The 15834-nt window shown below is 44.2% G+C and overlaps 1 protein-coding gene across 1 annotated transcript; it reads left to right on the top strand.

Annotated features, from left to right (window-relative positions):
- Nucleotides 1–584: 584 nt before the first annotated feature.
- Nucleotides 585–9527, top strand: LOC310776549 (extracellular calcium-sensing receptor-like; the record flags this gene model as incomplete). The annotated part of the gene is made up of 6 exons (XM_083636729.1): nucleotides 585–787; nucleotides 998–1295; nucleotides 1559–2356; nucleotides 2510–2737; nucleotides 2873–2996; nucleotides 8614–9527. Exons 1-6 carry the CDS (start codon nucleotides 756–758, stop codon nucleotides 9525–9527), a joined length of 2394 nt encoding a protein of 797 aa, XP_083492855.1. The 5' UTR covers nucleotides 585–755.
- Between the last annotated feature and the right edge of the window lie 6307 nt (nucleotides 9528–15834).

The raw sequence follows: 15834 nt of genomic DNA, 5'->3' as shown, positions 1-15834 counted from the left end.
TTGATTGATTGATTGATTGATTGGTTGGTTGATTGATATAGAAGACAACAACCAAGAGATGACATGTAAGTGTGAACCCTTATTTCCAACATGGGCCCTGGTCTTATAAAAATAGGACATACAGTACCACATAACAACATATAAACAATATAGAACAATCAAGAATAAAAAGAACAAGAGATACAAACCAAGACAAGTTCAAAAACCATTTCCCCCGAAAGGCAGCATTACTCTAGCTTACTCAGCAAGACTTTTTTTCAGAAGGTTTTTAAAACCATTCAGAGAATTTGCAGACTTAATTTCATTAGGGATCTTGTTCCACTACCCACCCTCCCCCCCCCCACCCCCCGAATAGAGGAATTTACTACTTTGCTCATCATTTTAGAGATTTCCAGTTTTGCATCTCCCTCCCTCCTCTGTCCCATCCCCCCCCCCTCCTCCCCCCGTGGAGCCATGAAGCATCACTGTTCCATTACTATTTGTCATGCTTTAATATATAAATACTGATGCAAGCTCTGCCCTGGTCCTGTTAGGGTGCATCTGCTGCTGCAGTTTGTCTCTTAATGTCCACCCACGTAGAGCAGGGTTGGGCCCTTCTGCAACTGCTGCTGGTGGCATCTCTCTTTGGGGCTGAGGAGCCGGTGTGTCGGCAGATAGCGGAGCTGGAGATCCCCCAGCTGTCTAAGAATGGGGACATTATTTTGGGTGGAATCTTTTCTCTCCACAGCACCTGGAAAGGCAAACAGGACACCTTCATGTACAGACCACCACCACTACAGTGCACAAGGTAAATCACACTGTAGCAAGCTGTTGGAGATAAAGTAGAAGATCGGAAGAGTTGGGTAGATTGGGTAGACAAAATAGATTGAAAAAAGGTTATTACACTGAGTTGTGAAATAAGAAATGTTTGCCCATATTTTCACTTTTAATTTAATTTTATTTAATTTCAAGGACATACTGGCTATAACGCCAACTATTTATAACTGTCTGGGTCCAGTTTGAATTTCAGAGCTTTTCAGTTTGCTCAGGCTATGCTCTTTGCCATTGAGGAGATTAATAACAGCACAGACCTGCTGCCTGGCATCTTTCTGGGCTACAAGATCTATGATGAATGTCGCTCCATTGCAAGGGGAGTAAGTGTGGCACTGGCCTTGGCTAACGGTAATGAGGATATATCCACAGCCTCCAAGGCACCCTGCACCAGACCGGCCCAAGTGCAGGCCATTATAGGAGAGACTTCCTCCTCTCCTGCCATGGCTATATCCACTGTCATTGGACCTTTTCGTATCCCATTGGTAGGTAGTTTCCGCCCCCTCTCCCCCTCCTTTTTATACACATGTATAATCATGTACTGTAATAGTGCTTGGCCACAGTTTGATCTATTCATTTTGTTTCATGTTCTCAACAATACAGTAATTATGATACTGCAATTTGTCTGACTGCTCACAGTAAAGGCAGTTTTTAGAGAATTACTGCTAAAGTGCTCTATGTTTTCCTATGTACTCAGAATTTGCATCCTCATCTTGGGAATAATATTCCTCTCATCTCTACTCCCTAGATCAGCCACTTTGCCACCTGTGCTTGTCTCAGTGATAAAGTCCGGTACCCATCCTTCCTCAGAACAATACCCAGTGACTTCTACCAGAGCAGAGCTCTGGCCCAGTTGGTGAAGCACTTTGGTTGGACTTGGGTCGGGGCAATTAGGAGCAATAATGATTATGGCAATAAAGGCATGGCCATATTAACAGAGACGGCCCAACAGCTGGGCATCTGTCTAGAGTACTCTGTATCCTTCTTTAGAACAGATCCACCAGAAAAAATACAGGCAGTAATTGACATTATCAAAGCTTCCACTTCGCAGGTGATTGTCACTTTCCTCACCGTCCATGATTTGGCAATACTAATACATGAGATGGCCCCCCACAACCTGACTGGGTACCAGTGGGTAGGCAGTGAGTCCTGGATCGTTGATTCCTACACTGCGACTATGAATGGACACCACATCCTGGATGGTGCTATAGGGCTGTCCATCCCCAAGGCCCATGTCACAGGCATGAGAGAGTTCATTTTGGATGTAAAGTCACTCAATTCATCTAGTAATGAATTGTTCACTGAATTCTGGGAGACAATGTTTGATTGTAGGTTCAAGCAGACGAAGGGCTCAGAAGGATCGAATCAGAGATACTGTACAGGGTCTGAAGATCTGTCTGGGCAGCAAAACCGTTTCACTGATATGTCACTCATGGCCATCTTTAACAATATCTATAAAGGAGTGTATGCTGTGGCTCACGCATTACATAATGTTCTTGGCTGTAAAGAAATATGTGGCAATAAGGTACAGCCAGATCCATTCACGGTGAGTTGAACACTGAAGACTGAATGATAGTTCTTCATTATGTGCTTAGTGCATCGTTTAATAAATTGTTGCATGTTCATCGTTCTGCAGAGCTAATGCAAGGTGGTTTACATTTAATGGAATAAGTAAAGTAATATACTGTACTGTATCTAGATTTTGCAGCACATAAAAAAGGTTCAGTTCAAGACAAAGGAGGGGGAGGACGTTTACTTTGATGAGAATGGAGACCCAGCAGCAAAGTATGATATCATAAACTGGCAGTCGAATGAAAATGGCAGTGTGGAGTTTGTCACCATTGGTCTTTATGACGCATCTTTACCTGCAGAAAAACAGCTGAATCTGCACACTAAGTCTTTAATTTGGGCCAAGAACTCAGAACAGGTTCATACCGTATGATCATTCATGTATTGTTAACTTGCGGGATTATTGTATCGTAATCTCGATTTAATCAGAATTCCAAATAGTGACTTGTAGGACAACAACATATCAAAGTGTCTCTCATTTTTGTTCATGCAGGTGCCTGTGTCAGTGTGCAGTGAGAGCTGTCCCCCAGGAACCCGTAAGGTCCTCCAGAAAGGAAAGCCAGTCTGCTGCTATGACTGTATACCATGTGCAGAGGGAGAAATCAGCAACACCACAGGTACTCTAGTACTATTTAAGGGATAATACCTGTAAATTCAATATCAGCAATCAAATAAATATTCAAATATAATACCAGTATTTATATGTTTATATACAGTACAATTAATAGTAAAATAGTACTCTGCATTTGAATATCACATTTGGGAGTACTGTGAAATCTTGTTCTGATTTATAGAAAATGGTTGAGTAGCATGTGATTATACTGTAAACAACATGTACATTAGTTGTAGATAGTCTGACTCACTGGAAGCAGGCTGTGAGTATAAGCTCTGCCATTGACACTGAACATTTCAGTCAGAGCCGCTCCCTGCAAGCTCTGACATTTCAGGCAGAGTGAAGGGAAATCCCTCGCTCCCTGCATGTTTGCTTTCAAATGCCCCCACTGCTGTGAAACAACAACAACAACGCTAGCTTGCTTGGGTAGCGTGCTTAGGAGGACATGACGGAGTGCCGACTTACGTGAAATTCGGACAGCGCCACCCACTGGCAACACAAAAAGTGGTGAATCTCCAGAAGAACTGTTCATCTGGTTGACTTAAAACTTTATATGTGCTGCCGGGGACCTGACAGAGTGTGGTCCCCAATTCCAGACACGTGCATAGTCATAGCGCTAGCTACCTGCAACACAAAAAGCAGTTTATCTCGAGAACTGTTCATCCGATCGACTTCAAACTTGTGGAGTGCGCTGCCGGGAACCTGATGGAATGCGGTGGCCAATTCCGGACACGTGCATAGTCATAGCACCACCTACTGGCAACACAAAAAGCAGTTTATCTCAAGAACTGTCCATCCAATCGACTTTCGGGAGCCCAATTTCAGACGTGCATACTTTTTGAGCTTATGTTACAGTAAAGTGTCAATGTTAATTTACATAGGTTGTTAACAAATTACAGTAGCTTTAGGAAGGCTTTATCGATTTTCAACCTGCTTTATGTCATTATAATGTTGGTAATAATAATATATATGCAGAATAGATGGCCAGCCTTTACCTTGTCTGCATGTTTTCGTGCGCTGATAGCTCTACAGTTTATTCCAGGGCACTTCCGTGTTAGAATGTCCAGAATGACGCTAAACGCATTCTGGACACGGAAGTGAACAGCTGTTCTGTTCGAGGGCGGCTGTTACAACTACAGATTGTTTCTTTTGATTTTTAATTCAAGCGCACATCACGAACAATGAGCCATACCAGCTGGCAAGGGCGGAGTTTCTGCAGCCAGACACGTGGATTTCTCGATGGAGAAAACATACAAATTAAACACTGTCCATCTGCATATGACTGAGATTATAATAATACAAAGCGGGTTGAAAATCGCCAAAGCCTTGGTTTATAGTTACAACTCATCACAGCCGGAGCCAAAGGGGTAACCAGGGGTTGAGCCAATTTAGTTGCGGCCGTCCCCTGCCCCCAGGGAAGAGATTTGCACAAAATAATGGAATCAGTATTCACAAAATAATGTGCAATGTAGCTGTCAGCGCATGGTGATGGCTTCTTTATATACACTAGCGGACCCGTGGGGACCCCCCTGTGAGTTAGGCCCCCCCTGGTCTGGAACATGACATCATCACTGATGACATCATCACTGATGACCTCACTGATGACATGATCACTGATTTTATTAGCCTCAGCCAGGAGTAATGACATCACTACTGACATCATCACTGACATCACTGATGACATCACATCATTAGTGACATCCTCACTGACATTAAAAAATCCGGCTCCGGACTGCTCAAATTATAATAAGATAGCTATCTGGTGGCCATGTAGTGTTACTGAACCCGTGAACCGTCTATCTGCTAGAAGAAATTAACACGTGCAAATACTTTTACTTCCCCCCCATTTTCTCTCCAATTGTGCTGCCCCACGGTCACTGTCCCACCCCCTCTGCCGATCTGGAGAGAGCCGTAGACACACACGCTTCCTCCGATACATGTGCAGTTGCCAGTCGCTTCTTTTCACCTGACAGCGGGGAGCTTCACCAGCAGGACGTAGCATGTGGGAGGAGCATGCTATTCCCACCAGTTCCCTTCCGCCCCGAACAGGCACCCCGACCCACCAGAGGACCAGAGGCGATAGTGCAGCGACCAGGACACATACCCTCATTGCGGCTTCCCACACGCAGACACAGACAATCGTGCCTGTATGGATGCCCAACCAAACCGGAGGTAACACGGGGGCGTGAACCTGCGACCCTAACGAGTGACATACCTTGAAGCTCACTCTTATGGCCCTTTAAGCAATATTTGGGGGTACCTCAACATCACGGCTTATCGTTTTCAAATGGTCCTACCCCTACCTCTACCTTAAGCCTAAGCCTTACGTATCCCTTGATCCCCAGCTCTCTACGACCTTCCTATCCCTAGCTACAGCCCCTTTTCCACAGCCCCGCGCCTTGCTTGACCTCTCTCCAAACCCTCCCACCACCCACATCCCCATAGCCACTCTTCCTACCCACCACCAAATCCTCACTCTACACAACCTTTCTAGCCCCCCTCCCACCACCCACATTCCATTAGCCACTCCCCCTACCTACCCGTCGAACCCCGTCTCGACGACCTACCTATGCCTCCATATCAGAGGGGTTTTTTCCAGTGAGGGATGGTCCTCCTCTATTTTCAAGAAGAGATGGGGGATTTTATATAATATATATATTTTTTTTTAAATATCAATCAAATTTCTTAACACGTTCACTGCCAATGACGTATTAATACGTCAAAAATAATCCAACGGTTGACTGCCAATGACGTATTAATACGTCAAAAAAATGATTTTTTTTTTTTGACCGTGGGATGTGCATCTAACCCTTTTACATCTCTTATATAATTATTGGAGCCACCGAACGTTTACAACCCATTCCACCGAACCACTAAGTGGCGACAGTGCTCTCCTGACTAGAGGAAGGCAAGCAAAAAGCAGCCATTCTCATGAAAATGGATGGGGGAAAACGCTTTCGTTTTCGCGCTGATTGCTGGCGATGCGGGATTGCAAATTTGCATAATAGATTACAGGTGCAACACACTTTGAAACACGCAGCATAAATATGACCAGAATCGCAAAAGCTTCTCTCAACCAAAACTACAAGAAGCGAGCGAGTCCGTCCAGACTTCCTCAAACAGCGGCCGCGCAGACAGGCAGCAGCAGCAGCAAAGCAGTGAGACTGGTGACAAGCTTGTGACGGCCGCTGCAGCCAAGAAGAACGCCCACGGAGGGAGGAGTTGGAAGCAGAGGGGGGTTTCCTGCTGTTATGGAGGAAATTACTGTTCAAAACTATTGTTTAGATGTCTGACGTCTTACTGATGCCAAAAATGAATGGTTAAAGTGACTGTTCTATCGAATTTCACAAAAAGCCGTAATTTTTCTGACGCTGAAACCATGCTGTATTCAACTGCTAATGCTTACATAACTACTAACTCTACAAACTAACTCTTTTAGACAGAGAAAGCACACATTCTATTAGTTCTTTTGAGATATTGTGTGTTCACAAAATCTTAGCAGAAAAGAATCCTCGGGTCTTGAAAGATGAGCCAGAATCCTCAAAAAACCCCTCTGGCAGAAGCTAACTACAGTAAAAAAAAAACGTCTGGCAGTGAATGTGTTAATAAAAATCATGTTATTCTTAAAATGCTTCAACAACAGTGACCCCTGTAGGGCAGTGATGGAGCGGCATGCAGACAGAGTCTGTGCCAGTCTGTCATGCCCAGTCATGCCCTTGGGGGGTAGAGGAGAAAAAAATCCTCCCCTAGGGCGTTTGATTCCCATGGTAATTTATCTCCTGCAAAATATTATTGGTTGAAAACACATGCATTTGACAAGGAACAAGTGAAATGATGTGTTTTTCAACCAATTAGATTTAGCTGGAGCTTAACCCGCCCTCACCAATCAATACCAAACAATTAATTTATTCAACCTAATTGGTTGTTCCCAATGAACAACCAATTAGGTTGAATAAATTAATTGTTTGGTTTATTAATTTATTAATAGATTGCTAAGATTGACATTGTATCGTCCACTGATGAATGAGTCTCTCAACGCTGAATCAACTTCACTATAGGAAGTGATATCCACTTTGCTGTCATGACCTGACAGGAATGATTTACACACTGACAACAGTAGCAGCATATTATATTTCCCCCTTATTTGTATTTACTTTTTATCAAGCAGTAAGTGTTCACAAGCCAGACAGTCTGTTGCATTGGATTACGAGCCAAAACGAGTTTCGAGTTGCGGGCCGCGGTACGGCGGGATACTGGAATATTTAACGTCAAAAACTGGGATATTTGCAACGTCTCGGCTGCATGCGGTGACACTACAGACGGCATGGATATGCAAGTAAGTCAATTAATTTCAAGTTAGCCGGGCCTTCTATTAAATTCGGCGTGGAAATGGTTCACCGAGCAGCGCTATTTCTTTCGTATTTATGTTTCATGCTGTCATTTTTCCTAATAAAAACCGCAACCTTAAATTCAACCTTAAACTGAATTTGGTCCGGAAATCCATCGCTGACTGCAAGCTCGTTTTTAAAGCGAAAGTAGAAGAAATAAGGAACCGATTGGGACGAAGCATGTCAACCTAGCATGTCAGGAAGGGGGGGTAAATAATGCTCCAAAGTTGATGAATTGGGATGTAACTAAACGAGTAGCCTATGCTAGAAGTTGTTGCAGCCAGGGGAAGGCACACTGGTTCCAGATGCAATAAAGTGTAATCTAACGCTATTTGACAACAGTTTCGGCCTAGACTTTGTCAAGTCTCATACAAACACAGTGGAAGACAGCCATTATAAAGACAGGTGGGCTGATTGAATGGACAACACCTGTCTTGTGAAAGCACACTTGAGTGTGATTACAATGACATCATAGGATCAGTCATGCAGTAATAGGCTACATTTTCGTCATGACATTTTGTCACAGGTAGGCTGTAGCTATACCATAATATATCATGAATCTATGTGAATAAATAGATTTATATGAATAGTAATCACAGCCTAATGCATAGAGATAAATCCTGAAACCTTCTCGCAACAGTTGTAGCCTAAGCCAGTGGTTTTAAAAGTGGGGTCCCCAGCAAAAGGGGGGATAATCTATTTTCACTATAATTCCATGCGATCCATATAACACAATCTAAGCTAGTGTAGAAGTGAGTAACTAGGCTAATAATAACCATAACAGCACAAATAATTGACCAAAATCTCGAACTAAGTATTTACTCTGAGAAATGAAATAATGAGAAAAGGAACAATTATTGATGGTTAAAACTGAATAATGACATCACAACAGTCTAATCCTAATGCTAATTTAAAATTAGATATTCATCTAAATCTGTCTTCAAACTGCAAAAGAGAAGAAAAAAAAACTAATTTTTTTCACCGTTGACCTCCCCTGTTTCCAAGCTCACCAGCCGCCACTACTCCATATGGCCCCTATTCCCTATCTCCACTAAATGTTTATGAGTGAGTGAGTGAGTGAGTGAGTGAGTGAGTGAGTGAGTGAGTGAGTGAGTGAGTGAGTGAGTGAGTGTCCTGAATTTTGCCATCTTCTGATCCAGGCCTGGCCTGCTGCCACCGCTGTGGGAAAATGAGGTCAGGAAATTTAATATCTGTTTTGATTTTAACTTGTAGATACCATCACCTGTGTGCGATGCCATCCTGAATTCTGGTCAAACGAGAAAAGAGATGACTGTGAAAAGAAGGACACAGAGTTTCTATCATATGAAGAGGTTATGGGGGCACTGCTCACGGCGGCGTCCCTGTTAGGAACTTGCATGACTGCTATGGTGGCTTTCATTTTCTTCAGATACAGGAACACCCCCATAGTCAAGGCCAACAACTCTGAGCTGAGCTTCCTGTTGCTCTTCTCCTTGACTCTGTGTTTCCTGTGTTCTCTGACCTTCATGGGCCGGCCCTCTGAGTGGTCCTGCATGCTGCGACACACAGCATTTGGGATCACCTTTGTCCTCTGCATGTCTTGTGTTCTGGGGAAAACTATGGTGGTGTTACTGGCCTTCAGGGCTACACTTCCAGGGAGTAATATCATGAAATGGTTCGGCCCTGCTCAGCAGAGACTCAGTGTTCTGGCTTTCACTCTCATACAGGTCCTGATTTGTATACTTTGGCTAACTATCTCTCCTCCTTTTCCTTTCAAGAACTTTAAACACTTTAAAGACAAAATCATCTTAGAATGTGCATTAGGCTCAGCTGTAGGATTCTGGGCTGTGTTGGGGTATATAGGAGTCCTGGCTATGTTATGTTTCTTTCTAGCTTTTTTGGCTCGGAAACTGCCTGATAATTTCAATGAAGCCAAATTTATCACCTTCAGCATGCTGATATTCTGTGCGGTCTGGATCACCTTTATCCCTGCGTATGTCAGCTCTCCAGGGAAGTTCAGTGTTGCTGTGGAGATATTTGCAATTCTGGCCTCCAGTTTTGCACTGCTAATCTGTATCTTTATTCCAAAATGTTACATCATCTTATTGAAGCCAGGAAAGAATACAAAAAAGAACATGATGGGCAAAATACCATCAAAATCATCATGATGAGTGAATATAGGCTAATAGGCATAGTAGAATGACTAGAACTTGTTTCAATATTCATGAATAAAATGTGGTACTATATCATAATGAACTGTGGTTGCTGTCATTGACATTAATCCAAATCATTAATACAGTACAGTATGTGTTTTTGAGGTTCATTTTTCACACAGACTGGCAAACTTGCTCTTGTAAACCCAATGCCTTTCTCTTTCTCATTCTGCTGCTTCTTCTTAATTTTACTGAAGAACAAATTATCTATCTTACACTTTAATCAGAATCTGTCAGCCATTGAGACATTACTACATTTCTTCACAAGTTCATTATCAAATTGAAGTTTCTTTGGGACAATAAATGATTGCTTGTATATACAGTATATGACAAAAACAACTGGTCAGGTGTCCTGTCGTCTCCTGAGGCTTTGAGAGTTCAAACCCCCTTGTTTTTGAAGGTAAGAGGATTGCCGTGAGCTCTAGAGCTGGTTCTGGGCTGCACAGCAGAGCACAGCTATGCCATTGCTGATGCTGCTCGTTTTGGTCCTGCTAGTGGGGAGGGGAGACTCCGTGTGCCAGCTACAAAGGCAGGCTTTTTACCTAACCCAGATCAAATAAAGTAGATTAGCAAGATCAAATCTCAGGTAGATCTCAAGTGTAGAGTGAACATATTGGGCTCTATTTTACCCCTGGCATTAAATTTAAAGGCTTTCAATTTAAAAAGTTTATGGCTGGGCGCAGTGCTATTAGTGGGCGTGGTCACACGCATTCCCTAATTTTAACGTGGCGCTAAAAGCCAAGGTGTGTGGCGGAAATCATTTAACCACGACATTTTAAGCGTAGAATTATTCACAAGTGTGGCCATTGATGATCTCCAGTAAACCAATCACATTCTTCCCTTCCAAGCTCCTGATCCACGGAGCCACTCCAGCAGAGGTGTAGTGCTATCTAGAGAAGTGGGGGAACGCACCTATATGGGGAACACCTGCACACGCACAGGTCCCCCCTCCTGCTGAAAAAGCCAGTATGTTTCAGTATAGCTTTTATTAAACTGAGGTTTCCCCCGCGCTGTAGCTAGTTAAGGTGGAATGTTTCCTTTTCCTTCAAGCCACGAGTTGATGCTGTGTGAATCATTCAGCCCACCTTAAATATAGTTAAGGTGGAATGTTTCCTTCTTTCTTCAAGCCGCGAGTTGATGCTGTGTGAATAATTCAGCCCACCTTAAATATAGTTAAGGTGGAATGTTTCCTTCTTTCTTCAAGCCGCGAGTTGATGCTGTGTGAATAATTCAGCCCACCTTAAATATAGGACGAATGACAACGTTGTCAAGTTTCACTCGTTTTATTAGCTCGACATGCACACACACACTGACACACACAAAACACCCCTTGGAGAAGTATGGGAACGCCGTTCCCCCGCGTTCTCCCGCGACTACACCTATGCACTCCAGTCCAGTTGCGGCTGCATGCTGTCATCTCTCCATGTCAATTTGGACATCTCAGAGCATCACAGATCATACCCGCACACACGCTGAAGAAGGGCTGCTGCCCAAACGTCTGTGTGGCAATAAAAGTATTCAACTTGGAGTGCTGTGCTTTGATGAGATGAGATGATGAGATAAACTTTATTGTCCCCTGGGGGAAATTTGTCTTGGGCAAAAAGTGCATATAGCCACATCCCGGCAACAAACAGACCACATACAAACAGTCAACAACAAAGAACATAGAGACACTCCATAGTTGCACTAATTTCAACAGAGGAAGTTTACACCAAGACATAAGAGTTACAAAGCCCAATTGCACTATTTGTTCAACTCAGACTTCTTCAAGATAACAAAATAAGCAAAGTAAAAATACTGAAAATCCCTCAGTCAGCATCACATCAGGGTTGTGCAAAAAGTGTACTGTACATACACTGTGAAGATATTTCAAACATTGTTACTTCTATGAGGTAGAATAGTAAAAAGAAGAAGAAAAACCTCAACTAAACTTCAGAGGTAAAATTTAAGATAATAAAAGAATAAAAGATGTGGGGCTCTATCTTCCCACTGGCCTTAGGTGCAAAAACTGGCATTAAACGCAAAAAAACGCACCTTGCGCCTGCCTCGGGAAGATAGCATCATGGTTTTAGGCCCCGAAATGTGCTTTACGCCAAAGAGGCGTGGCGCAGTGCCAGAATAGGCCAGAATGGACGTTCCGGCCTTAAATACCGGCCTAACGCTATCTTCCCCCCTGGCGTTAATTTAGCGCTTAGCGCTTTTCAAAACCAGGCCTTATTCAGTGCTCTGGGGATATTACTGTGCTCTCTCTCACTCCCTCTCTCTCGTGCATCAGACAGGCACAATGACCGATGAAAAAAAAGTTGTTATACCGTAGTTTTGAGCCCCTGTCATTCAGAGGCTGTTGCATCATCCTACCTGTGCAGTGGGGGAGAAGAAAAAGTAGCGAGAGAAAACGATATAATTCTTCCCAAACAAATATTCACTGCGCCGGCTCCCCTACCAAAGCCACACATGTGAAATCTCCCAGCATGCATTGAGCCTAATACATTTCGACAAGAAATAGCAACCAAATTAGCCTAAATAGGCTAAGTGGTAGATATAAATAATATTTATGTTAACACAACATGCAATTCTAGAACATATCAATATTGGACAAAATAAAACATAAAAATCAAAACACAACCCTATGTGAAACATATATGTAATCCAGGTGGAATATATATCTGTCGCAAATACAACGTGATATAGACGAGTGACAGCTGTAACATGGTTCTACTGTGATGTCCGCTCCAGCAAGACTTAGCTTACTTCACACATACTTTTACAATAAAAACACATTTATGCAATGACTTTACATAATGTAGGCTATATTTATGTGCATCATTTAGCCTGTGCAGCAGGTAGTCTACAAGTTATAAAACTACCTGCCCTGAATGAGCCGAGTGGGGGTGCTTGTTCACTATTGTGAAAGTTATGTGTTTACAACATAAAGATCATGGAATTGGATGCTATCAGGAATGTCACCGATAGTTAACGTTCTATATTGTAGGCTACAGGGAGACCGAATCAGCCCTGCTGAACAGATCTGTATTTGCCTGGCTGTAGGTTGAATTGTTTTATTCAGGCTATGATCTGTGATGTGCTAAGATATCCAAATTGGCATGAAGAGATGACAGCATGCAGCCAAAACCCGGACATGGATCGAGTGGATCGGAGCTTCGAAAGGAAGAATGTCATTGAGTAACTGCAGTTCACCAATGAGAACAATTGTGAATAATTATACGCTTAAAAGGCGTGGTTATAATGCTTAAGGCCGCGTATAGCGCCGGCATGGGATACTACAACCGTGAGGTAGGGCTGGTTGTTTGTTAAGAAGTGCAATTGAAGTTGCTACAGTATTTGACGCTGGAGAGAGTACCATTTACTTTTACCTGTTGGGATCTGTTAGTCTTGATGGCAGTCATGTAGAGTTCTCAACGGTCCTAAAAAATCTAATCCGACCCAACCCAACCCGCTTGAGACACGGACCGAGCTCAACTCGCACGTCGTCTTGGCCCGAGACCGAAACAAACAAACAAACAAACAAACAAACCGTTATTAGACCTACAGTATAGGACATTATAAAAAGTGTGCAATTAATGCTGCCGCAGCTCAAATAGTGGGAACGATATGTATGTGTGTTACTGCCATAAATGTTTTTCAGCTTTCATGCTGTTATGGACGTATGCTTATCCCTTTTCGGGCTCTCTCACCTGCATCTCCGCTACGGTGGTACTGCGTGCGTCATTACTCAGCGTACTGAGTGATGCGCTCAGTGATGATGCTCTATTTGAAGTTGAATTTCGTTCCACCAGCACCCATTTTATTAATCAACTATTTTTTATTAGTTTCTATTAATATATATACATTGAATCCCACCAATTTAGTCGTCATTTTCCCCTTGGCGCACATAAACACACATGCTTCCATCACTGTCTGCTTAATGGCGAGAGGGACTTCAGCTGTAGGCTACTCGTGACAAAACCAGACATCAAATTTTCAACAGTTAACTTTTGCAGTAGCTAGGCCTAGGTTACTGGCTATATCCCCGGCGCACTGAATAAGGCCTGGTTTTGAAAAGCGTTAACCGCAAAATTAACACCCGTTGGGAAGATCGCTTTAGGCTGGTATTTAAAGCCGAAACGCCCATTCTGGCCTATTCTGGCACTGCGCCACGCCTCTTCAGCGTAAAGCGCATTTCGGGGCGTAAAAACATGACGGTATCTTCCAGACAGTACAAACTGACGCGGGACGATAGCGGTAAGCAGGCGTAACGTTTTTTTTTGCGTTTAAGGACAGTTTAGCGCCTACGGCCACTTTAAAGGAGAATTTTGTTTTTTTTAACCTGCAGCCCTCTCCTCACATTAATTATGATCTGACGACTCACCCAGTGTTCTCCGCAGCATTTTTGTCCGTCCTAGGCGTTGTTTTGAGATCAATAGTGTCCAAGCGAGTCCTAGAATGGAGCTCCGTGGGGGCCAAGTGGCAGCGTGCTTTTCCTCCATCTAAATAGACAGTTTTATTCCCGTTTTCTGATCCCTAAGAACCGGCAGACTGCTATTGTCCCCCGGGCTCTTTACAGCGGTAAAGAGTGCCGAGCGGTAGTTGTTACAGGCATCCCAGGCATCCCATTTCCGCCTGTCGGGTCAGTGAGACTTTCCTGACGAGAGTTGTGTCTCACTGACCCGACAGGCGAAAATGGGATGCCTGTAACTACCGGTGAAAAGAGCCCGGGGGAGATGCAGTCTGATCGTTCCTTAGGGAACAGTTTATGACGATATGCGTCGAAAACGGGAATAAAACTGTCTATTTAGATGGAGGAAAAGCACGCTGCCACTTGGCCCCCACGGAGCTCCATTCTAGGACTCGCTTGGACACTATTGATCTCAAAACAACGCCTAGGACGGACAAAAACGCTGCAGATATCACTGGGTGAGTCGTCAGATCATAATTAATGTGAGGAGAGGGCTGCAGGTTCAAAAAACCCGAAATTCTCTTTTAAGGCCAGTGGCAAAATAGAGCCCTATATCTACAGTACAGGTAAAAAATATTTTGCAAGACTGAATGTTATGGAATAGAGTTGTGGGGCTTTTCAGTTAGTCACTGTCCAAATATGCATTTGTGAGATGTCTTATGGCTAATAACTCATAGCATTAATTATGTGTATGCAATTATAACTTATTGATTAGGAAATGCGAATGGAACTTCAATTTTCTATAAGACATCTCACAAATACATATTTGGACAGGCAGACACATAGGAGGAGATTTCTTCCCTTTGCTCTGGCCTTCAGAAACTCAGCATGACAATGACCATGAGACAGGAATGCTTGCTTGATGATAGTCTCCCAGTCGGACTGCACTGACGCACACTCCAAACTATTCACACATTCCTCTCCCCCCTCTTTTCCTCCTCCCTCTCTATAAGTAATCCATGTCAACTGTCAGTCATCACTGAACTTAAATCTGATTTTACCAATTTGCTGAATATGCTAGCCTCTCTAAACATTGAGGCTTTTATCAGTGGTCCTTTACCATCTCAGGGCACGAACCGCTTCAGCAGACTACTAGGCCTAAGCTCATGGCTTTCCACCGCCTGCCCACTACATAAAGTAAACTTTATTGAGAATTTTAATTTGTTCTGGCAGCGTGAGCACCTCTTCACTACGGACGGGCGCTATCTCAATAGTGCTGGCGAGGCTTTACTGAGTTCTAATCTACTATACACGGTGGACTATTACAAGGTCAAGATCCCTCTAAAGCCTCCCCAAGACAGACAGCCTGACGCAGCGGCCACAGAGCTCTCCTCCAGCCCTGCTCCACCTGCAGCCACTGACCATGCTCAGATCGACGCAGCTTCCGGCCCAGCTGCCGACCCTGCCCAACTGACCAATGACGCCACACCTCCGGCAGTCGCCACACCTCCGGCTCTACAGGTCGCCGCCCCACCTCCTGCCGCCGCCCCGGCCCAACTGACCAAAGACGCCCCACCTCCTGCCGCCGCCCCGGCCCAACTGACCAACGCCACACATCCGGCAGCCGCTGTCCTGGCTCTACAGGTCGACGCCGTGGCTCAACTGGTCAACGCTCCACCAAACGACGACGACTTCATCTTCTCCCCTCCCCTCCTCTCTTCCACCCCCCCTTTCTCCTCCACCCCCCCTTCCCCACTCTTTCCCCCTCCCCTCCACTCTCCCACCTCCCTCTTCTCGCCCCCCACCGCAGCTCAACGGCCTGATGACCCGGCGGAGAGCGACGCCCCCCCAGGTGTTTACCCGGCG

Source organism: Poromitra crassiceps (assembly GCF_964638095.1).
Source record: "Poromitra crassiceps genome assembly, chromosome: 5".
In the NCBI taxonomy this organism is placed as follows: domain Eukaryota; kingdom Metazoa; phylum Chordata; class Actinopteri; order Beryciformes; family Melamphaidae; genus Poromitra; species Poromitra crassiceps.
This window is presented reverse-complemented; position numbering and strand designations above follow the sequence as displayed.